Here is a 25,707-nt window from a genome sequence, read left to right as displayed (position 1 = left end):
AAGGGGGTCGGCAAGGAACGCGGCAGGGCGGCATTTCATTTTTTGACACCCGGTGTATTTGATTCCACCCTTGTAATAAACCCCAGGGGTTGCCACCAGTGGGTCCCCCTCCCCCCCTCTCTCACTCTTTCTCTTCCTACATGTCATATCGACACCTCACCCCGAGGGTAGGTGACTGCTAGGTAATTTGCTTTCTTATTTTCTCCGTTACGGAACTCCCGCCGTTTTCCTTATTCTTCCACTCCTTGTCTCTTTCTATCTCTTTTCCCTTGGCTTTTGCCATTCACCGAATCCTCTCGTCGCGTCGCTAGCCTTCCCCACGAACCCGATTTCTCGCACCCCGCGCGTACTGCTTCGCCAATTTTCCTCTGGATGCAGACAACTGATGCCTAAGGAAACGCGCGAGAATTAAATCACGATTGCGACTGACCCGAAGGATTCTTTCCTTCAGATAAATTCTTTAAGAATTCTTGCTCGAAAGAATTTTTTAAAAGACTTTGACTGCGCGCTGACATCTTCTGAAAATTTCCTGCACAAATATGAAGTATTGCTTTACAGTGAAAGTAGGACACGATGAGACGGAAGCGACAATTGAAAGTCAGATTTACTACAATGTTGCCTTCTTGAAAATTCGGAGAATATTTTTCTGCGTGTAATTATTTTTTTATAAAAAAAAAAAAAACAACAACAAAAGAATACGGCTTAAGATAACGTAATGTTTCGTCGACCCGATAGATTTCATCGAAACACAATGTCCGGTAGCGCGAAAGACTGACGAGAAGCCCCGGTGCCGATTACTCGTTTCACTGCTAATCCGATTTCAGCTATCTCCAGACCGAGAACTCCTTAACGCTACTCCGTTGGTTTCTCTCGATAATCTCGTTACCCCCATTAGAGACAGACTTCGGAGTCTTGCATTATTCGCGCGTACAAAACGTCGCCTGGGCGAAGATGTAACCATGGCAATTTTAATTTTACGCCGCGCCGAGTGATCGATCGATAAGTTCGACCCACCTGACTCTACGAACTACAAATCTAATCGTCCCCGGTGGATATAAATGATAAAAAAATGCGGTCGCGAAAAACTCCCAGCTATTCGAGATCCGTCGCAAAGGCCGCAAGCACTACGGCTAATAGATGCAACCCTTTTGAGCGAGCCGAGTCGAGGCATCCGCCGACTCCTACGCGACAACCGTGCGGCGGTGTAGGTGGGTGGGTGGGTGGAGTACGCCTCGCCAGGGGACAAAACTCACCCTAAGAAGCCTCTAAGAACGCCAAGGCGGCGGTGTCGCTGGTGGGGTATAAAAGTGCCCGCATGCGCAAACTCCTGAAAAACTGCGACCCGCCTCCGGCGCCGCCTCTATCGTCTCCGACATCCCTCCGGTCCCCCTCGAACCCTTGGTCCGTGGGGGGCTCCGAGATGTCATCCCCCCGCGCCCCCTCCCCCCGCCCCTCGCAAGACGTCGTCCGGAACGAGCCGCGGCCTTTTTCGAGAATTGCCCCCCGGGTAACATGTGCTAACCGTGTGTGATTACCTCCGCTCTACAACGCGGGCGCACCCGCGCTATCCGCACCCCCCCCGGTTGCGTTCCCCAGCTATCATCTCTTTATCGTCTTCTCGTAGATTCGTCCGATTCTTTTTTTTTTTTGGCGCCCGCGAAAATCAAAGTGTCGCAGTCACGAGCGGAAGAAATCGCGACTAAATGGTTCTTACGATAGCCGGTAAACGGATTAATATTGTGCACCGCAAGTGGAGAGCTGCCAAAAGTGATCTCTGACCGAACACACGAGCTGCAGTTTCTCGCGACGGAACCAGCCAGTGATCTCAGTCAAAGATATCAGTGTTGTGAGAACATCAAGAAATAGAAAAATATTCTGTGCGTGAGAAGAATATTTCGGTATTTGAAATATTTTTCTAGTCGATAATGTTAATATATTGCAATTTCTGCGTTAAAATATTTAATAATTTTTAAACTATACCAAAAAATTTCAAGATAAAAATAATGGTCAACTGTGATAGTTCACGCAAACAAGAATTTTAACTACTGTTAAAATATTACACTTAATCATTCTCAGAAGCGGTAATATTTTTTTTTTTTTTTTTTTGAACGACTAACAATCATTCATCGGGATTTTGTCAATTTTGGTTAAACCGATTATCTATTTAAATAACGTAGCTTTTTACTGATTCTCTCTTTTTTTCGGCAACGCATAAGCTCCAATTATTCCTTGCCAGGCAACACGACGTCGACAAATCCTGCCGATCTAATTGGTCGCCAGCAGATAATTGTTCAGCATCGATAATTGGTCCAATTAATTTGAACGGAAAAGTGCGTCGATAATCGTCGTGCATTCATCGATTCACCGATTATGTGAACCGTGTCGGATGCGGGTTATAGAATATCGTTACTGTCGAAAGGACATCGGCGAAAAAAATAGCCGAAACGCAAACAGAAACCAATCGTTTTGGCTGCGCGTGGTAGTGAAGTTATTGAGTTTTTATTTTGTTGCTGTTCACATCGTATGATTACAATGCTTGCCAACAGATATTGGAGGACTATTAGATTTAAGCGCATATAAAAAAGATAAAATAAATTTCAAAAACAGAAAGAAATAAATTTAATAAAATCATGGATTTTTATGAAAACGTAATAACTCAAAAATTTCGTTATCATCAAGAATATAGAAAATATAAAATAGTGTAATATTTTTTAATAATTCTTATTACTTTTTTTTTGATGATCAACAATACAGTCATCAAAATATTTTTTTTATAAAAAACTAAGAGTGATACGCTCGAAAAAATATATTATATATTACACTTTTTAATTATGTATAAAATATAAAATGTTTAATATCTCAAGTTAGGCGATCTTTTAACAAACTATTCGTTTGCCAGCAGTTAAATCGCCCTAAAGTTCCCTTGGCATGCCAATCGCATTCACTACATTCTCGCCCTAATTCACTTTCTCTCTCCTACGCGACAAAAATTCAAAAATAATGTCACGCGATCCCCAAACATTTTTTGACGCCCCTCGAGGGGTGAAGCTATCTTTCGCTTTTAACATCTCTCTTGATTCGATACATAAACAGACATCTTTTGTAAATTTTTGTGTTGCCCAAACAAATGTTTGCGCTGTTCGAACAAATTCGCGCATTTCACAAAAGTGTTGTGTTATCAATGCCATTGATGAAATAATAAAATACTGGCGGATGTAATTGAAAGCAGGGGACAGCATCGCACAGTGAAAGAACCTACGCATGACGAAATGCATCTCGGAAAGTCTGCATGTAGGGACGCGGAGGCGACGCATTGTTCCTCGTAGGGGCGTAGGATTATATAGGGGGCTCGTCTCGTTTAGGGGTTCTCGTACAGCTTGGTACAGATACGTCATGATCGATAGTCTCGTGTTGTCTCTTGAAAGAGTGACGTGTTACAATTCCCGCGTCGCGTTCCGTTTTTATTCGACAATCTACAAACCGTCCCTTAAGTTCCGTCGGCTGCCGCCGGCAATCACTCTCGTCATACATGACATTTCACGAATAGAATTTGGTGTAAGATCTTTGTTATGATCTTAATTAATAAATAAATCACAAAAATATGTTAAATATCAGTGGAACTGGAAGATTTATCGCTCATCGTCGCATTACATTTATATCTTAGCAATACGAAATAATATACTCTGCACGCGATAAGAGAGACGTCAGTTTTGCAGCAAACTTTGTCATATTTCTTTATTTGGTCCGCTGAATCCGCGGATGACTACTTGTGCGTTAGAACAACGTGTGCCTCTCTTTCTCTCACCCTGGCCGGCGGTGTTCGTCTCCGTTTCAGTTCTTCGCCCGCACCCTCCGAGAACCCCCAAGCATCGCGCAACCCCCGTATTTCTCGGTGCTAAACGCAACTACACGAGGGGCCTTTCTGCCGTCTTTGTTTTCCCTTTCTTCCCAGTGTCGTTTCGCAGTTTCGCGCGGGGTGATCGTTGAACGACGGAAGCAGGAAGAAATCAACCAAGAAGGGCAAAAAGCCGCTCGACAGATGAGAGAGATCGTGCGAGAAACCCGTGGAAAATATTTTCTACTTCTAGCAAGAGAACGTTCAATTCCGCAGGATTAATTGGCGGACTCCACCTGGTGTTTTTGTAAAAAAAATCACTCAAATGATCATATAGAAAGAAACTGATTTGACATTTGATTTTCGCGAGATTTATTTTAACGTTAATGTCGAAGAGAAGTGTTTATTAATTTCCTGATCATTACGTGTGATAAAGTGATCCAACCTAATTTGCGAATAATTAGAGTGTAAATTGTTTGTTACGCTAAAAGTAAAACATTAATAGTGTTTAAAGTGTAATTATAATACTGCGGAAATACGAGATAAAATCGCAGTGAAGAGTTCGTGATACGTGATTTAAATGACGTATGCTGAATCGCGAAAATCGGAAAATATTTTTCACGAATGTTATTGTCGTTAAACGGTGAGGCGAAATAATTTGCTACATAAATACCGCAGGCTGCATCGGTAACTGCATTGCACATTTGTCTATCTGTGCCCCGCGTAGATATAACTCGCGACAGTGTACAGCTGAAATCATCGCTCGACCGGAGTGTCAATCTCGCACCGCAATCATGCGGCGCGGTGAGACGCGGCGCCGAGATTCATCTCCGGAAGCTCCTCTCCCCCTGAACATCCCGCGAATCCCCCGTCGTTCGGCGCAACGACGACGGAGCCCGGAAGACAGCGCGAGGTTTGTGTAGTCCACGAGTCGTCATCGGCGGGAGTATCGTCAGGAACGCGGCGGCAATCCTGCGAGAGGTTGTGCGCGCGGCGGTGACGAGACAAAGAGGGAAAAAGGGTGCGTGGGCGCCAGAGCGAGAGGCAGAGAGATTTTTCCCCACCGCTTGGAAAAACCAACCCCCCACCAGCCGGGTACCGTGGGGCAGGCGGCGGTGGCGGCGGCGTGGAAGAGACGCGCGGCGGGCTGCGGGGGCGACGAAAAGAGGGGGCGAGGAGGGTTACCCAGGGTGGTCTCGGTGGTGGCTGGGGGCGGCAGCCTCAAAAATACACCGCAACCACACCGCGCGGCTCCACCGCAGAAGCCGCCATCTTCCACCGCCGAACCGAAACGAGACCGCGCGAGTTAAACACCCTATCCTACTTCCTCTGAGTAGAAGCTGTCCTGCCACCCGCCGAAGCAACGGCCAGGTGAAGAATCATCGTCGCCGCGACGACGGCTAACTGCGACGGCGAAGGACATCCGGGACACGCTGCGATCCTCGCGGCGGAAAAATTTCGGATCGGTGTTGATGTGCGCGAATGAGAATGCAACGCGGATCGTGATCGTTCGCCTTGATCGTTGCAACCTCAAGTCTCTTCGACAGTGTTTAAGAATCTCTTAATCATCATTCGCCTCTCAGTTGAAATGTTTTCGTGATTGATCAAGATTTCGATCGGCGAGGGAGATACACGTGTCAGATGCTGTGCGCGGTCCTCGCCAAAGTTCGGCGATACTTCGCGCAGTGAGCGCCGCGTACGGAAAACATACGGTTTATTTGAAAAAAAAAAACTTTCTCCGACGTATAATTTTTAGTGAAAATACGTACTAATGAAAGAAAGAAAGTGCGCGAACATGATGACATCGATCATGAGGACCGCCGGTGCGAGATAGTATTTCAAATCCGCGCGATTAAAAAGGTACTTCTCCACAAATTTGTTTCAATAAAGTTAACTGCTGGTTAACGAGCAGATGTAAAGTAACCGCGAGTGATCCTTCGTCATCGATAAGACGGCGGGCGGAAGACACGATAGAAACGGGAATACTCAGAAACAAGGGTCGTCGAGATTGCCGACGATTCCAATAAAACGAATTTTCTCCGCGAGTTGGCAATCGAGACGAAGAAGAATTTACAAACGGATGCCTCCGTCCCGCGGCAGGATAATGAAATAAGGATCAAAGAAGTCTAGGGCCCCGCGCGAGGGCCGAGAAAGCCGTCGAAGAGTCGCGCGTGCCACTCCATTCTAAAGGAAACAAATCCAATTGTCGTTGAAAGGAGATACCGGCGTGCATTCGTAATGCGCTCCTCGTCATCAGTGAGATCAATCTGTACTTGTATTCTTAAATCAACGTCAAATAAACCAGATGCATCGATCATTCGTGCACGCCGAATATAATCATTAATCTGAATGAGAAAAACTTCGGTTCGCGAAATAAGAGACTGCAATTATTTAATAAAATAAAAGATATTTTCTAAAGCTCAGACGTATCATCAAAGGACCAAGTATCATATCGGAATTGATCAGAAGGATCGATCTTCTCGCGAGTCACGTGTACAATTTGCTTCGTCTCGAATTCGGAAGAGATAAGACGCAAACAATTGAGCAACCGAGCTCCTCCGGCAAGCTTGCAGGGAAAGGCGATATCTCGATCAAGGAAGAATCTAATGATATCGTTCTCATGACGAATCCTTCGCGAGATGTTCGACCAGAGGATCGGCCTCCCGGTCTAGACTATCCTGATCCTAGGTCAGTGCGTGGCGGTCATCAAGCGCATCAAGCAAACACGGTGGGTCAGATCGGCGGGCCTAGAATACGGAGGACCCGAGCGTCCTCGAGGAGAAGAATGCATCTGGCCAACGAGGTTCCTCCTCAAGGTTCGGCCGGCGGAAATCATCTTTCCGATTATGCTCTCACCGCCGATCTGCTCGCCGAGAGAACACTCGATGGACTTCTCGCCGAGCATCCTGGAGAACTTGTTCGTACAGGTAAAATATATATATTCAAAAATAACACTTGCGTAACGAAAACATTTTACTGTAAAGAAATACTGTAAAGTAAATATTTCTTATTTTTGTTACGGAAAAAAGAAGTAGAAGTGTGATAGAAATTCGAGAATTCGACTTTTAAATATTTTCTTCAAATATTTTTAATCTTCGAGAAAAATTATCTTTTCGATCCCGCTTTAGGACGATCCGTAATTCGCAAAAAAACTTGAAATGAAATTCTATTTATAATTTTATGTCTCGTATAATATAAAAAACATTTATAGAATCAGAATATTAAAATATGTATCAGTGACTTGTATTTCGTATACATGTGTGTATTCTGATTCTTCAAATATTTTCTGTATTACGCAGCACATGAAATTATAAATAAAATTCTATTTCGAATTTAATCGCGAATTATATAAATCGTTTAAAACGGACTTAAACATATATACTCGAAACAAATCTGACGGTATTATAAAATTCATTGATTGTTTTAATAAAAACAAATTAATTATTAATTAATCTCCACAAATATAATTTTTGTGTTAATATAAGGTTCCCCACATGTGGTCTGCACGGTATTGCCGTCACATTGGCGGTCGAACAAGACCCTTCCGGTAGCCTTTAAAGTAGTAGCCCTCGGCGATGTCGGGGACGGTACCCTTGTAACTGTTCGGGCCGGAAACGACGAGAATTGTTGCGCGGAATTGCGGAACTCTACCGCCCTAATGAAAAATCAAGTCGCCAAGTTCAACGATCTCAGATTCGTCGGTAGAAGTGGCAGAGGTAAGTCTTGCGAATTGCATTTTTTATGTAACAATTTAAACAGTGTTTCGTGGAATAATTTCGCTACAATTTCCTCCCAAACGTATGACAAAGCAGTTGAAAATATATTTCTTCTCCTCTTACGCTCTCGGTATCTCTGTGTGTTTGCTTTACCAAAATAACTCTCATCAGTTGACGTCGAAAACTCGATCGGTTTTTCCGCTAGTTCGCCTTCTTCCAGCGCGGCGTCTTAAATCATTCAGGCATCGCTACATTAAGGTGGTGCCCCGACTGATGGCCTCGTTTTTCCCGCGTCGAAAGCCAAGCACGGGCCACCACCTGGCCCCTCATTCCGTTCTCATTTTTAATTCACGCGACAAATACCGTGACCCGGTATCTCCTCGCGACTGCCGCCCATACCACGCCGGGATAAGAGGCGCACGCGGAGATTTTTTAATTCCCGCCTCCGCGTCTCAATAATTCAACGTTCCTTTCGTCCGAGGAGACGACGCGCGGGGGGGGGGGGGGGGCGAGGGGAGAAAAAATTGGGGTCCAAGGTCTCTGAATAATGCTCCCTAATAATCGCAGCCATTACGGACGGTTAATGCAAACGTTCGCTCCTCGAAGAGGAACCGAAGTAGCGGCGGGGGAGAGAAGAAGCGGCGCGAGAGAGGACCTAGATCGCAGCGGGAAAGGAGCAAACTTTTCAACATCCTTTTTTTTCCCTCCCATCTTTCCCTTTTTCGCGCGCAGGAGTTGAGATAGAGAATCGGAAGATACGAGTAACGAGGCGTCCTTTAATTCCTTTAATTCGACCGAGTTGCACCGCCGTCCTCTTCATCCGCCTTTCCCCGTCGCTTTCTCTTTCCTTGTCTTTTCCTCGACGACGTCGAACTTTCGAGAGAGCAGTCACGGGCGTACCCGGTTAACGAGGGGGTGTTCGACTTGTTTATGGCAAATTGGAAAAGGAAATTGCGGGGTTTGCGATATCGGCGGGTTCCGCGCCACTTTCGCCCGACGGTGGACCCTAAACGCTCTGTCTTCTTTCCGCGGATGACTTATTTCGGCCAACATTTTCTCCTCTCTCGGAACGCATAATAATTTTGTTATCGTTTTTTTTTTTTTTTTTTTTTTTGAGCGGCGACGTCCACTTGCGAATTGTATCAACTTGAAGCGCGGTTCAACGGCGTTTCGAAACACGGTTGGTCGCGTTTCGCATCGGCCTTTTTCACTCCAGAAATGGAGAGATCCAAGATACTTGTCGCGGAACAATAGAGACCCGGGAAACGGTTTCCAGAATTTTTTAGCGGGACTCGCGAATGAGGATATCGCGGATATATAGGAAATCGTGGGATGGGACGACGATGCGCAAACGAGAGGGATCGAGTGCGAGGGGGGTAGAGATGGAGGTAGAGTGGTTGGCTGTAAGCGGCTTTGGTTTCCATGGCAGTAAGCCCTCATTACTGTATTACGGGCAGCCCCTAACTACCACCGGTATGCAACGATTTGCCTCTAGATTCTCCATATGAGAGTGACGCAAGATAGTTCCACGCGCGTATCGCAATCGTCGGATCGGCGGATTTTTCTTTCCGCACGTCGGATGCCGGTGAATTTCCGCGCGTCGAGATAAACTCGAATCTCGTCCATCGCGGCGCGCTTCAAACGCACCAGTTGGAAATTATGCGCGTGTGACGGATGCAACGAAAGAGCATTAAAAAAAAGCAAGAAAAATTAAGCGCGGAAAGACTAAGCGCGTGACAGGTGATCGTTATTACTTGCGACGAAAAGGACAAACAGATCCCGTTGAATAAATCGAAAATTTATGATATTTGTCGACGAGTCACGTTGCGCGTATCGCTGCATAATACCACAGCGAGGCGAGGAGCCCCGGAGTGCATTTTATATACAGATTCCTCACGCGTTCCACACTCGCTTTTTTGCCTCCGTTGTTTTGCACGCATCCCGCGCGCGCGCTACCGACTTTTTCGGCTGCAAATATTTGTCTCATGTTCGCCCGCGGGCTTTGTCAGGCCAATTTAATATTGCGAATGCGGACGAGGAGAATTGATCGTGGTCGAAATGCGTGACGACGTTGATGGGGCAGCCGGAGTCGAAGCTGGGGACGAAGAAACCGAAGACTAGTGCTTGTCTGGTTCTTGTATGAGCGCAAAATTCGCCAGCATCAAGAACCAGACAAGCGAAAGAGTTTGAAATTGAACTTTGCTGTATGTAGGAGAGCTTCAAATATAAAATATCTAATATAATTCACACGTTTTGTTTATGTATTTCTAGATATGCGTTTCTACATTTATTTTATCGTATTTGTTTTTATTCAATAAAATAACCGATGTATTCCAATTCTAAAAAAGGAAAGATAAAAGAAATATCTTTAATGTTTGAAAATATATTTAAAAAAATATGCGATTCAATGTATAAGTTTACAATTGTATGTAAAAATAATGTTTTATTATCGTTTTATATCGTAATTGATAACAGATATTTATATCAAAATATGATTTATTTGATTTTTCGTGGATGCCAGTTATTTATTTTTTTTTCCCCCGCGCGGAACCCTCACTTTCTGAACGAATAAACCTAAATGAGGTCGAGAAAAGCTTGGACGCGGCAAGTTTTTTCGCGCGCCCCGACTCGCGCTCCGATCCTTTTTAATCGACTATAGCTGCTTTTATTTGGTCTTACGCGCTGACCCAAAAGAGAGACCTCTTCTAGTACGTGGTGTGCGGCTAGCGAGTGTAACGACTACGCGCGACACGGCGGCCAGGGGTTACGGGGGTGACGGCGGAATATTATCATACCGGCGCAGGGGCGTATATCACTCGGCCACCCCTTTCGCTCCCGACAGGGATTAGCGTCAACCTCCGACTGCTAGGAGTCACGGGCCGTACGGAGACGCGGCTATATATGCGTGTTTCTCTGCCCTGCGTCGGTGTTGGAGCGCGGACGAGCGGCGTGAGCGCGGTGCGGCGCGACGGGACGGGGGTGGCGACGGGCGTAAAAACGACGGGCATAAATACCGGAGTTACCTGTGTTTTATGACGGTCCGGCCGAGGTATAGGCAGGAAGAGAGCGCGAGAATCCGAGGGAAAGCTCCGACTATCGACAGCCAGATCCTGACCGATGTCCTAGCGCAATGGATCCCCGTCTCGCCCGGAGCCGCTTCGCTCTCTTTTTCCCTCTCTTTCTCCCTCGCCGTGGAAGAAGGACCCGCAGTAGATCGCCGCCGCACGGTAAACGTTGCAACGCAGAGTGCGAGTTCGCCGCTCTCGCGAGCGCAGATCCGATTCTTCGATATTTCCTTTACGATCCGGAAGAAAAACGCGCAGTTTGAGTATCAACGCTCCGGCTGCCTCGAAATTGCCGTATAAATTATATACAGCTATATTTCTTGTGAAAACAAATAAAACAAAATGACTTATTTTATTGCAAATTAAATGACATCAATTTTCATTATTATCTATAATGATCGTAAGGATACTTTTATCCCAGACAGTACAAAATTCTTTCCAATGATAGACCTGCAAAAAGATTATTCGTAGAAGTCGCCTTAAAGTGTTTCATACGAGATGGAAATGATTTAATAAGTCGTAAAAGTTCGTCATCGTTGAGAAGGGTCGACGTGCGTTTTCATCGACATTTAAAAATAGCAGCTCTCATGTTCGGTCGACCGAACAGCTGTTACAACCGCTTGCCTTTGCATCAGTGATTTTTTGCTTTGAAGCGTGTCCGATCCACGAAAAGTTCCCCTCGATTTGCTAATCCCCCGGAATTATAACAAGCCACAGACGCTTTATTAGTAGCGTTCGTTCGAAAAAACCTGCTGAACAAGTCGGCAAGTCTATTTTTATAAAATGAAAATGAATTTCAGATATAACTACAATTCCACTCATATTTTTAAGAAATTTATCTCCAAATCTTAACAAGCATTAATATTTTAAAATAAATTTAACTTTAAAATATAAAAATTAATTTCAGGCGATGATGATTCAACAGACAATTCCCTAAAGAGACGTAACTTTCAACGTTAGGAGATATTAGCGTTTTCGAGAATCCGGATACGCCAGTTAAATCCGCGAGAGCGGTCGGTGGATCTCACCAGCGACCACCTCGGCGACGTTTTTTGCCAATTAAAAATTAAAAAATCCATCCCTCGGCCAAGTAAGGGATCGCAAAAAGGACTGCGAGGACGCGGGGGGTCGAGAAGCGCGCGGTCCTATGGCGGATGACTGCGCCGAGATTTTCTACCGATTAAACATTATTTTCCGCTCTGGTCTATAGTACGCGTCGCGCACGTACGTACATATCCGTTTCTTTCACATATATTAATTCCACGTTTCCCTACTTTATTTTCTCGATATTTTTCGCTCCTCATTCCGTCGCGCCAACAGCAAGGCAGGTTTTTACAAACGCTTCAATAACCACTCGCCCAGTTGCGCCGTCGCATCTAAAAGTCGTTGTTCTCGATGTTGTGATTATTGCCAGCGAGAACTGATCCCCGTGTAAATTTATCTTGCTGTAGAATTTCATCGGAGTCATCGCGAAACAATTACAAGATGTGCTCGTGCAATGTCATTTGTTTTCATATGATTCACGATTTAATATTTTCTACATTAATATCGTGTCAATGAAAAATTGCAAAGGTATAAATTACTTATGCTTACATTCGTTAATCCCCAAAGGATTTCGCGCGGGCATTTATATAATAAAAAAAGAGCAATAAAAAAAGAGTTTCCCTTCAAACACATCACGGCGATACACACTCAACCTCGTCTACCATGATTCGGGTAGTCAAAACGTCAGAATCTTAAAACACGACAAACACTCCGAAATAACGATCCGAGCAACCCTCGCCTCGCCGGCAAACAGGGGAGTTTTTAACACTGCATGATCCCTGGGTAAACTTAGGGCGAACGCGAGCGTTCTCGTGTCTTCTCGCGCAATTCTTGTCGCGTAAGTGGACGCGAGCCAACCTGGCCCGAATTAATCTCCCGCTCGACTCGTTTTGGCTTACTAAATCATGGCGAGACTAAATCATAGAAATATCTGAGAATATTCCCGTGAAAAAAGCTAAAACAAAGACTTAAACGTTGCGTGTAATCGATTTGCGTAAAAGTTGACTCACAGTTTTTCTTCCAGCGTAAATTTTAAAAGTTTGAGAAACACTAACAGCGTACACATTGACGCAAAAGTAAGCAAGCCCTACGGCGATCTTTCGAAAAAAATTCAACACGACGAAAAATTCTGCAGTTCAACTCGGACATCATAATCTTTATAGATCCTCTCAATCGCGTCTGCAACCGGGCAATATTTTGCTGGATAAAAGTGACGTACGACACGCGGATTAGTAATTTTTTTAAACTTGTTTGCGAGTACGAAGAATGCGATCGTCGACAAATGAAATCCTCGGCGCATAAAGAAGCATTCGAAAAAAGAAAACGAAAAAAAAACTTGCAAAGCTCTCTCCAATCTCATAAATCACGTTTTATCGTAATAGCATCACTGTAAAATTTTGGAAAACACGAAAGCTGCTTTTACGTACAATTGACTATCGTGAATTCTAGCCGTATACAACTCATGAATTAGAATCTCGCTAGATTTGGGTGAGTCGGGAAGAAGGAGAAGAGACTGCAGACCCTGAAGTAGATCGTTCTTCCAGCGAGTTACACATAATGCCTCATAAACACCCTCAAAATGCCTGCCATCACCCCTGATTTGCGTTGCCGCCACCCTCTCGCGGCTGACACCGCGTTGGCAATAAACTTCGGTCTCGTTAGCTCTCACAGCCACGAAATCTCTCTGGTGAAATCTTTCACATCCGTTACGAAACAAAGGTTTAACAACATTCCTGCATATTATTCTCCTATTTAAACTTTGAGAAAATTAATAAAATTTTTAAGACGCAAGTTCGTGAAAAATGTTTAACAATTTTTACTTATCCGATATGTATTGTTAAACAGATTTTCTAGTGACTACATGTTTTATATTGCTATGACAATTTTTTTATTATTTAAAGAATATTCTCGGAATTAATTCTTCGAGAGCAACGATAACAAGAATAAAGTTTGATAAAGTCGCCCAATAAGTTTCTAATGTAAAGCAAAAATGAAAAATTCACTTCACAAAGTGTACAATCGATTTCAACTATTTGGACAGATATCGTGAAACAACGCGGTGCGAAAATAACGGTCAATCACCGCGCGACGCGAAAGAGAGCGTGCTGGAAATGGCACAACTCCCTTGGCGAAGTTAAAGTCCGGTATTTCGCCTGGCGACGGGCGGTAAGCCGGTTAAATGTCGTGGTTCACCGTAAAAACGCGGTCGTTTACCGGGGGCCGGCCGCGCCACCATAAAATAAAACTACCCGACCACGCGCGTGTACGTACCGGCCGCACTTGGCGACGGCATTATAAGCTGTATAACTTTATTGCCGTGGAGCGCGAAAAAGCGCGTAAATGCCTCGTTTTGCCTTGTACATATCTCGTCGCCGCTGCTATTTTCTTCGGTATCGCGACGCGACGCGACGAGATGGCTGGTCGCCTCCCACCGCCGTTTTATTTCGCGTACGCGCGATTACCGGGACCAAGTTCGATGCGTCGAACGCGTGACGAATTCCGCGCGACGCGCGCGTCATCGATTGAAATATTTGTGCCGAAAACATCGAAATTTAGTAAACGGCCCGGCCAGTTACGAGTCGCGTTTCATCTGCGCATTCGCTGATATTGTTTCAGGTCATCGGCGAGACCTAGAGAACGAAAGCGCTAACGTGCGAAAGCGAGTTGAAAAAACGAAAAGCGAGATATTTAGATTAACCGAGTCAGAAGCTATTCTGGCGAGTGTTACAGTCGAAACAAGATTTATAATTTTGATAAGAACATATAAGAGTAACATGTATAATTTGCTAAAGTAATAAAAATAAAATGTTTATAAAACATTATAGCTTGCTTTTACATTATTTCGAAATATTATTCGAACGATTATCGTGTTTGTTTCGAAATTTCGAAATAATCGGCAGGAACGATATCTCATCTATGGAGCTACCGAATGTTGTCGACACGTCGAAAGGTAAAACGGCGAAATCGCGCGTGACGGACGGCAGGGTATTTCAGGGGGTCGCGTTTAGCGCCAGCAGCATTAACATATTCCAGTCTATCCGGGAACAAACATCGACGCAGTGGCGTCACTCGTTCACCCCTTACTTCCGGCACATTTGTGTTTTGTTTCCAGCGAACGCACCGCGCGCGCATTGGCGTTTCGCTCGTGCGTGCCGTCGAGCACATATCCTTCGCGATAGCAATGGATTAAATCCGCCAAGAAATTTCGATCCGATCAATTACCGTTTAATCGGAATTCGATTGACGAAGGTGAGATTTTTAATATCCGAACGCTTGCGAAATATATTATATTTTATTCCAATATTATTTTTTGAATGTAACTTTTTATTTGATTAAATAATATACGGTATATAAATCGCAAAAGCGAGTAAGTTCATGAAATTGCACGTACTGAGAGTATCTCTCTTCGCGGTCGGCGAATTGGATATGAATAATAGAGTCCACGCAAATCAAGGAGCGCGGGATCGTTTGCGCCTTTATGGTTTTTGATCTGGCAACGGAGCCAAAGCGCGAACATGCATCGTCCCATTGGGAGAATCCCGTTTCTCGTTTTACCGCCGGGCGATAATTCTTTCTCATCTCCCGACGCTCCAGTTTTCATTTTCGTTTCAGGGAAGAGCTTCACCCTGACGATCATGCTGCAAACATCGCCGCCGCAGGTGGCCACCTTGTCGAAGGCAATCAAGGTGACCGTGGACGGTCCCAGAGAGCCGCGTTCCAAAACACGTGAGTACAGTTTTACCCACCGAGGATAATGCAAGGATAACTTTTCACTGGCATTCGTCTAATCGATCGGAAGAAGCCGGTTAAGAATCTAATTAACGAAGAAAAAAATCGACAAGTGTTGCACACGCGGCGAGAAAAGCGCATAAGATCGCGCATTATCGAGCCGTCGATGCCGACTCATGAATTCATCCCACGTTGCAGGGCACCAGGCCTTTCATCCCTTTCACTTCGGGCCTCGTCCGTTTCCCTTTGGACACCCGCAGGACCCGTTGGGATTCAAGCTGTCGGGTAAGTGAGTGTACTCTAATCAAAGACACGCGCGCGGATGGCCTCCTTCATCTTCGTCGCGACGAGTTTGCGCGGATACCTGCTTCCGGTGAGGCTGGCTCACCTTCAGCCTCTCGGCACGTCTCCCCGTCGATAGATAACTAAGTTTGCAACCCTGTACCCGTGCCTCTCCCGGGAGGAGAGCAACTGCGGCAACTTAGGCGAGCCAGGGTCGACGCCCTCTTCGCGCGCGCACGGCTTCGTGGCTGCGAAGGGTGTCAAAATTGAGCGTCGGCAGGCACCGACTCAAAATTGAGTTTTGCCACCGGCCTCTAAGTGGAGAAGACTCTGATTAAGCCCCGAGCGCGAACTCTGCCTTTTCGTTTCGAGAAAGCCGCCCGGCCCCCGCTCTCGAGGGAAGTCGCGAATAAACTTCGACTTCGTTAACTTCGCTATCGAGTGGCTTACAGCATGATAAAATATTCCCGCTGCTTTCCCGATTCAAACAGCCAACGATCGAAGTAAACCAATAAAGATATTATCGCGATTGATCTTTTCGAGTTTTTGCGGTACAATTTTGTGATATTCGCAATGTTACTTGCGAAAAATATTTCATAAATATTTAATTTCGCCAAACAAAATAGTGAAATATCGCTCAAGATTTTTTTTGTAACACATAAACAATCAGTTTCTTCCTTCGTGACGATAATGCGTTCGCTGTGATATAAACGATGGTTTAAACGTTTCATCGTCGCGAGCGTTTTCGAAAAAGTTTTCAGGTATCCGGCCGGTTCGACAGGACAGTTGGGTGGCACGAATTCCATTGAAACTCGTTCGAAGCTCCAAATTTTGATGGGACTAGCCCGGAGCAGTGAGGGTCGGGTACTGATACTGGTGCACCGACAGTGTATTGTTTCGGCATGATAAGCGGCTTAACGGAGCTTCGCTCCCTCCTATCCCCGAGGCGTACTACGGGATGGCAGTCCTGCCGTCGATTTCTCGCTGCTACTCCCCGTCCGACCCCCGCATCCCCGGTCTGCTCAATCAAGAATCAGCCACTGCCGCGCCCGGCAGTACGCCGGAGCTGTAACTTTTCTTCTCTTTGCGTCTCTCACTGTCGCGATTCGACCGAAAGATTGTTCCAACATGATTCCCCGCCGGTGATATTCAAATGAATAATCACAGAAATTCAGTATTGATTGTGCGATATTTTTAAAAATAAATTTTAGTCATGTAACTTTAAATAAAAACTACAATCATTTTTTTCAACAACTCTTTTGGAATCGAAACGAGGAATTAGCGTGAGAAAAACTTGAAGCGTTGGAAAAACTTGAAAGATACTTTATTGAAACGGGTCGGATCTTTTCGTTAAAATTGAAAAACCTACCGCCACCTATATCAAAAGTATATATCGCGAGTTACTGGCGCATGGTTTTAACACACCGCCGAATAAATTGTATTCGCGCAATTGGGTCACCTACATTGTTTCAAGCTAGGGTGCGAACAGCACTCGACGAATATCGATCGGTTTATTTCGAGTGATGTGCCCGCGAGTTTTTACAACCCTTTCGCTCGGGGTTCGCCGGTCGACTCACAGGTTGCGCCTCCGTCCGGTCCGACGAAGGGTCGGTCAGTCGAGCACCTTTCGAACTTTCAAAGCCGGCCAGCCGGCCGTCGGGTATCGCTGACTAGGTAAAGACGCTCAAGAGGCGGTTTATTAGATATCTACGCCGGGAGGGTTGATAAGGTGAAAGGGAAGAGCACTACCAGCGTGAGACGAGTGGCTGGCCGTGCAGGGTTGTTAAGGTGCCCATTGAGGTGTAACTAGGGGGATGTTATTAAATTTCGTTCGGGCCTACCTCGACAGCAGGGACGAATTTTATGGGTTCCCCAAGGGCTTCAAGTGAGAGCGCCAAAGTCCGATGGACGGGCCAATGCGCCTTTTCTTCCCTCTGATCTCCGATATCCACGCTGCTGTAATTTCGTCTTTCACGTCAATTTCAATATATCCGGATGACATATTGCTCACTCTTTCCGTGTGATTAATTTTGTATTGCACTTTCTGTAGCTCGATTTCTATTTTTGTTAAAAAACTCATTTTGGTAATAAATATTGTATATAAATTATTGAAATAATATTCTTTTACAAATATCGCAAAACTTTAGCGACAACTTAAAGAATCGGAAAGTGATAATTTTCTGTTACGGTGATTTTTAAAAGTTTCACAGCACACTCGGAGATCGCTGGCAAGCTCGGGGAAAATTAATGTATCCGGTGACAGACACCACACGGCAGATAGCTGCTGAGATTGTCCACGAACGAAAACACCCTGATCGCGCGCCTCCCGGGAGGCCGAGTCTGTCGTCTTTGTCAGTCTGGCTAAGAGGATGAAAAATCGCGAGGTGCCAAGATTCGAGTTAACAAGAACAGCTTCGTGCAGCCCCAATCTGCCCTCCCTCTTTCCGCTCTCCCGTGTCAATTAACCGCCTACGAGGGAGAGACTGCGCTGTGGCGGGGTTGGGGAAAGAACCGGAAAAATCGCGACCCCTGTTTCAATAAGGTGGCCTTTACCTCATTTGGGGGAGATTGTTAGGAACGCTCAGTTTAAAACTGTCGCTTCGTTCCTGGATCGTTTTGCAGTAAATTCGCGACCTTTTTTTTAAGTGCGAATCTCCTTTCTCACCAAACATGTAATTTACACAAAAATTGCAAATATAAAATCTCTCTTTGCTACTTTTCGCGCATCATGTTTCATCTTCTGCAAGGTGTATCGCTACTACTGTAATCACGTGAAGCGAGCGTGTCGTAAATCTTGCTGAATGCTGATTCGTCTAATCGCAACAAGTTTTATCGCGGCAATCGTCGGATTATATTCCTGCTCCGAATTTGGGCGCTATCGCTACCTGATTTACGATGCGACGCGTTTAAAGAGCTCTTTCACGTACATAGAAAACCGAACGCGACGGCAACCCTTCGGGCGTGCGGTCCTTAAAGGGAACCTTTTTAAGGGTTGTTCCTGTCCACCCCCGTGTCGAATCACTGCGGATCCTTTAAATTCGCGTCACATTTCACCCCCCTGCGTGTCTTGCAAGGGCGTCCCGGGGTGTTCCGTCTTTTAATCAGGTCCGGCGACCGGGACCTTTCTCTGGAAGCGACGGTAACTAATGACGCTCTCTCTAGCCGTCGGTCTCCTTTCTCGTCTCCTTTCCTATCGCCGACACGAAAATCCACCAAGCCTAAGAGATAGAAACCTGATAGTGTCTCGTGATATTCCTAAAACCGTCTCATCCGTAATCCAGATTTTCTCAATCAACTTTTGCTTCTATATGGCACAATCAAACTAATATGTGCTCTTGTTAAAGTTGATATTTACAACAGACATCACTGTTAATGTTTATAAAAAAAGTTATACGTCCAGCCAAGCTTTAATTACTAAATAATAAAAGCTTATTTCATCGATAAAATTAATTTTTATTTATATATTTTATTTCCAATAGTTTGATGAAACTACATATTTTAGTATAACATAAATTATTATGATTAATGACAGTACATTAAATTTGAAATTATTTATATAATCAGAAAACGTAATAAACGATAAAGACGAAAATTTATGCATCGCTAAGCATCGCCAATTTCTTAAAAGATCCATCATTTTTGCGCTCTTTCGCAACTTCAAAGAGAAAATCTCGCGACAGCGGGATAAAGATAGAGAAGAAAGGAGAGAGATAGCAATTTTCCCGTCCTTTCTCGAAATATCTCCTCGTAGAGCTTAGATCGGTGCCAGGGACCTTTCCAGGGTGGCATTTTAGGGGTTGCTGCGACGCGATAATGAGAACGGGCGCAAAGGGTGGGTGTGCAAAGACATCCAACCGGCAGTAGCTAGAGGATAGAACGCGCTGTGGAAAGAGAAGCGCCGAACGAGCCGGAGAGTAACAGAGAGCGAAGAGGTTGAAAAGAGGGGGAGATCGAGCTTCGCAAGGGTTAACGCCTTAGCAGCAAGAAGGGCGTTTTTAACGCCTGTTTTGCATAGATTTGAATAGATAAGACAGACAGGAAAATACGCGAATTAATTTATTATGTATCTCGGGATGGTGAGATCAAGGAGGTTTAAGACGGAGAACTTGAAGGACTTTTCTCTTCGTTCGTTCGAGCTACGTGTCAGACTTGGAATCGACGTCTTTAACATGCTCTTTCAATTTCATTACTGTAAGTGTGCCTACACGTAAAGCTGAAAAATAAACGCCGAGCACGCTCGATATTTTGCAGGAGAGGAAAACAGAAACGGTTTGCATAAACTTATTTTCAAATCCAAAGAAACTGATACAATATTGCGGTAATAATTGCGGATGAAAAGTGTAGTTAAAATTCGAAGTCGCTTCTAGCCAACGAGTTCTGTAATCGACGTGACCAAATTTAATTCACCCCGCGGGCTGCTCGACGGCGAAACGTATATAAAGCTACGCTTAAAAGCTCATATTACACGTGACGTCACATTACCGCATCTCGGGAGGGGCGCGACCAAAGTACGTAGCACATTTTGAGCACGCTGCTCGATAATACATCATCCCTTAAAGCTCTAGTACCCCGATGGAAGGCACACGCAAAGGCAACTAACCCTAGGGCCGTAACGTTTAAGCTTAACATTTCTCACCCCTTAAAGGGTAGCGGCGGCTCCTTGAACCCTTTCAGCCTTGTCTCCCGCATTCTCTCTCCCTCGCTCTCTTTCCCAGATCTCACCAGGGCCCACCCCTCATTAGTCTTCATTTGTTTTCGGAATTATCGCCCGCCAGCCGAACCCAACCCGGCACGCGAGTTCCGTCGAAAGAGGGTGCGCAGCATTTTCGGGGGTTTATTAAATTGAAAATATGTTACAGTCGCTCTGGGAAAGATGCGTGTTGTATCGAAAGTTTACACTTCATATGCAAACTTGACAAAACTGATTCGAAGAATTTGCTGAATATTCATAAAATATTCCAAATAAAGATCTCACTCTGTTTTTTCAAACTTGCCGAAAGAAGTTAAGTAATTATATTTTAGTAAATATAAAAAATTGTGAAAAAATTTAGAAAAAATCATATATTATATTATATAATTTTATCGCACAAATATTTCATCACTGCGAGCGGACAATTATCTAATCATTTACAAGCAAATCCTATCATTGTCGAGGGAAAAGAATTATTTTCAAGGTAATGGTCTAAAAACGGAATTACTTTGTAAGAAACAAGAAAGATTCATCGTCAGCTATCGGACGGTGTTCTCGCGATGTGCTCGTCACCTAAGAATTCCGGTGCCTGAAGAGCTTACCGAAGCGGTTCTTATTCATGCTGCAGCCAACGGAAGCCGTCCGTTGGCCCCCGTAAGCTCGGTGGCAGCGGTGCTTTCGCGCGCCTCTTATCGTTTTCTTAATCCCCCTCATAAAGTAGGAGGACTACGAGCTCTCACGGCTGGCCCGTTCAGTGTGCCACACCGGTGTGGTAGGACGCGAGATAGCGGTGTCCTCCCTGGCGAGCGCGCACGGCTTAAAGAGAGCTTAAAAATCACCCCTTCAACCCCTACCGAGCTTTTTCACGCCCCTCCACTGCTCCCGGCGCGACTGGTGGGAGCGTACGAGCGACCAATGGGGCAATCTGCGTGTCTCGGTGATCACGCCCTCGTGCCAGTGACCGGACAATTCACCCCGCTTTGCCGAAGCGGGTTTCCCCTGCTTGCCACCCCGCCGTAACCCCCACCCTCGACGCGCACGGTGGCTTCGCGGCAGCCTTCACGGAATTTTTAAACTGCCCCGCACAGATGACGGCATAATCTGTTATTGATCAAGGTCTTTCGAAAAACCGATACCACGTCGATGACCACGGGGCTTGCTCCTTGCAACGTGGCCCTTGCACCGCGATGCGCTAAAAGTCAATCGCGTTACGCTGCTTACACGCAAATTAAATCGCAAGAAATAGGATTTACTTTTCGTTCGTTAGTTCGCGATAATGCAAATAACGTTTATGAAAGAAAAGCGTGTTCCGCTTGTTGAAAAATGATGAAAATCAATTTATCGCTTTGCAAATAAACAGGCAACAAAGTGATGCGACTTATGTCAGTCGGTTTGTCCAACCGATCACGCTTGGATGAACTTTTTGATGTCATAAATTTAATTGCATTCAAACACATGCTTGCGCGGCCACGCGATATTGGCTATTATCGAAAAAAAGGTGATCGATCGTCTCTGCATTCTCTGTTGGATAAATTTAACTGTCCATCCACGTCAAAACCGCCTCTACGTCAAAGGGATGCGTTTCTACGACTCGAACTGTCAGTCGATCACCGTTTACCTGCCGAAAATTATACAACGCCACCGTGATGCCCAGAAATATATGTTACGTCTTGTCACAAAACGATTGTATCAATCATTTTCAGGTACTGTCGTCTACATTGCGTTACACAATTCCGAAAGATTGTATATTCTGCAATGAAAATGTCAATTTTTTTATATACACACCCGTACAAGGCACTAAAATATTCGATGCAAGCTTTTAATGTAAAGACAAATATAAATTACGTGTGAGGCGATCGTGTCGTCCGCTGCAAATATTTCTACGCGATATGGAGGTCACCGCGTCGTGATGACAGCGGAGACGCTGAATAAACAGAATCCTCGGAGGCGTGTAATCTGCATTTCTTTGATTGCACAGGATTGCAACACCTGGGTCTGGAGCAAGGAGCGGGCCAGGGATGGGGCGGGTTACCCCGAGGATCTCTACCGCCGCACTGTCTTCCACCGCCCCCCGGCCACCACCCGCACACACATCCACAGCCAGTTGGTGCATCGGCCTTCAACCCCTTCCACCATGCCATCGAACAGAGATCCCCGAGGCTGCCTGGACCTAACGCCGGTAAAGACACGAGATTCTCGTAGTAAAAAATAAAAATTCCGAAGAAAGCTTTTCGAATCGTAAACGAAAGTGAACGCTTTACTTGAGCGACGCGATGTTTTCTCAGGCGAGATTGAACGATTAATAAGCGTGTATAAATTGTGATGTGTCCAAAAGAATCCGCGAGGAGTGACTTGGGTCCTATCAGCGTGTCGGTGCGAGAAGTAACGCCGACAACGTCACCCGGAAATCCCGGACCGGGCTTGCTGACGACGGCTTCCGTAACGGCGCCGACGCCTCCCGCCGAATCGACCACTACTACCACGACGCCCAGCCCGTCTGGACATCATTCACATTTTCAAGGTAAAAACCAAGATCTGCATTCAACCCGAGATCCGCGCAATCGTCTTCACGCATCTTGTCCGAAAAAAAAATTGACGTTCTATTTTATTCGTAATACAGGTCTTCATCTACTGGGTGCGACGGGATCCATCTTTGGATCGATATTCGCACCTTTGTTACCGCAGTCCTCTTGGCTCTACAATCCTTTATATCACACGCAGCAGTACATCTTGGAACCGGATTGGCACGCTCTGGCCTTAAGAATGGCACAGCAGCGACTACAAAGGCCGGATCAGGCCCGGCTCGAGGAACTCAGAAAGCTACGAAGCAGCAGTGACAGTCCTGAGAGCAGTACGAAGGATGAGGAGCGGAGGGGAGACGATCAAGGCGCTTTGCGTAGATCCGGATTGGATAGTCCTGACGATAGCATCGAAGTGGATGATAGAAACGATCAAGAGCTGAACAGAGACCGCGTTAGAAGCGACGAGTCTATACCCGAGCAAGATTCCCCGAGAATTTCGCCGATTAGAAGCGACCTGGAAGACGCCGCATCCACTGACGCCACCTTCCAAGAAGCGTCGATTCGTCTACGGCAGAGCATAGAGAATCTGAACGACTCGGATCTGCCGATCGATCAGGATCAGATCGCCCGTCGCGGCGACCTCACCGTGAAGATACGTTTAGAAGGCACGGTCGATCTCAGCACGAAGAAGGGTCAGGATAAGGAGAACGTTGGTCAGGATCTGACGATGCGAAGAAAGGATGATGGAATAGACGTCGAGAGGGAAGCCATTAGATCACGAAGAGAGAGAAGTCCCAAGCCTAGACAGGTGTGGAGACCTTATTAAAGCGAGTTCGCTCTGTGAACATCCATTCACCGCGACGATTTTGACGAATTTGACGATTAGAATGAAAAATTAACTATGTTGTCGAGGGCGTATGGATTCAACTAAATATGATCTAGACAAATTTTATCGTGTGTTCTTTAAAAAAAAAAAAAAAAATGTTTTTGCTAAAACAAATCAGCGGATGTTGATTAATCTCGTCTTAATTCGAAACTAATTACAAAGGCAGAGCTTGCACGATGTTATAGATTAATTTAGCAACGCTAAGCGATGTATCATCATCGTCAAGTTGTTCAGAAATAAACAGTACATGCCGGTTGGCATGCTCGAACGTCTCGCGCAATGTAACGCGGTAATCGTCTGCTTGGAAATTAATTATCAAAAGTTTCGGACGAACGTTTTTGTCGGGATTACTTATCTATCCTTATACCCGTTGCGGTATCGTCTAAGAACTGTCATGGACTCGAGGACTAACCAGGGTTTACGTTCACGTATAGTACATGTACATATATAATAACGTCCGATTATTATCTAGGTTAATGTTTCAAGTACACGTTAAGCCACTACCCTCTCGTCATTCCGATTAAAAATACTTGAATTTCCTAAATGTCTCGGCTACACGAGTATGCTATTGTGACTCGCGCGATGCGCCCTTAAATATTTTAATCCTGAAGAACAAGTTTCTTCAATCAAGATGTATTTCTTATTCGCGCTTCAATTTTTTATTCTCTCAAAATGCTGTATTGTCGATAATTTAGAAAAAAAGAAACTCTGTAAAGAAAATACTCGTGTGGCAGATGACATTTGGTTTCCCGGTGCAAGCGAAATTACGAGTAGCTTACGTTGTAAATATCACCATTCTAAAAACTTCAAATCCTGGCCGAGTCACATTTTTCGTCAAGCCGTTGCCTCGCTTTCATGTGGCAATGCCGTTGTTGCTCGAGGCAAATATTGATATAACCGTGGAAAAATCTCATTGTATAATTATCGTCCACGAGTCGTCTTGATGACACTGTATGTATGCGTGACTGCTGGCCTTAATCAAAATCATTCATTGTTTAAGTACGTCATCAAATAAAGTAATATCATCCGTTCCACGATATTGATTTATTCTTATATGATCGACAAAGATGAATCGCCGGGGACATTTCACGCACAAGCTGGTAAGTTGCAATACATTAATCATACATAATACAATTACTAAAGATATTATCGTTTGCAAAGTTATTTTTCACAAACGCAATATTAATTAATATTAAAATAAAAAATTCAGATCGCTCGATGCTCTTTGCATGATAATAGGTTAATGTGTCGCGCAATGTCGCACGTGTCGCACGTGTCGAACAATTGGCATCAACGATATTTCAACAATCTTATTTTTTTAAATGCATCGCACTTGAAATATTCTTACAGCGTTTCGCGACAAAGTGAATAAATTGCAATCGTGTATTGACCGATACGCGCGTGCAACCTAATCCGGTCGGACGAGATGCAGCAGATTCAATAATTCGCCGCGATTGCAATCGAGCGGGATGCACCGCACGCAAAAACGGGCAGGCTCGATATCCGCACGGTGAAAAGGTCCGCGTGATTGATGGAAAACAGACAAAGCACCCGTCGGCCCCGCGCGCTGACCGACGTCCCTGAAATCGGGATAAAAAGACCGCAAAACAATTTTCTACATTATTTTCCGATGCGCGCCGGACCAAATGAGCAATAATGCCGACACGTCGCGCCCCCATGAATCTCTCTGCTCCACATTTTTCAGCCGAGTCGATCTATCTACGTTCTGCGATCAGCTATCGTGATACCTTTACGTTACGATTGTTTTTTTTTTTTTTTTTTTGTGGTAAAATTTTCTACACTTTCGCGTTACAAATACCTTTTATAACATTTGTCACGGTTGATTTTCCTTGCTCATACAATATATGTCTACAGATATTAATATTTATTCCGAATATAAACTTGAAAGTTATTCAAATAAATTTTAATCAACTTTTA

The 25,707-nt window shown here is 44.9% G+C and overlaps 2 protein-coding genes across 3 annotated transcripts in view; one reads left to right on the top strand and one right to left on the bottom strand.

Moving 5' to 3' along the window:
• LOC105669746 (protein split ends) overlaps positions 1-25,707 on the bottom strand; it is a 161,391-nt gene that overhangs the window by 121,043 nt on the left and 14,641 nt on the right. The window lies entirely within an intron of this gene.
• LOC105669742 (Runt related B) lies at positions 1,888-24,806 on the top strand. Its single transcript, XM_012362843.2, has 7 exons — positions 1,888-6,762; positions 7,321-7,551; positions 15,273-15,386; positions 15,588-15,674; positions 22,340-22,540; positions 22,697-22,882; positions 22,982-24,806. Exons 1-7 carry the CDS (start codon positions 6,456-6,458, stop codon positions 23,707-23,709), a joined length of 1,854 nt encoding a protein of 617 aa, XP_012218266.1. The 5' UTR covers positions 1,888-6,455; the 3' UTR covers positions 23,710-24,806.

This window comes from Linepithema humile, chromosome 3 (assembly GCF_040581485.1).
Source record: "Linepithema humile isolate Giens D197 chromosome 3, Lhum_UNIL_v1.0, whole genome shotgun sequence".
Classification (NCBI taxonomy): domain Eukaryota; kingdom Metazoa; phylum Arthropoda; class Insecta; order Hymenoptera; family Formicidae; genus Linepithema; species Linepithema humile.
Note: the sequence above shows the minus strand (reverse complement) of the source record. Positions and strands in the feature narration are given on the sequence as shown.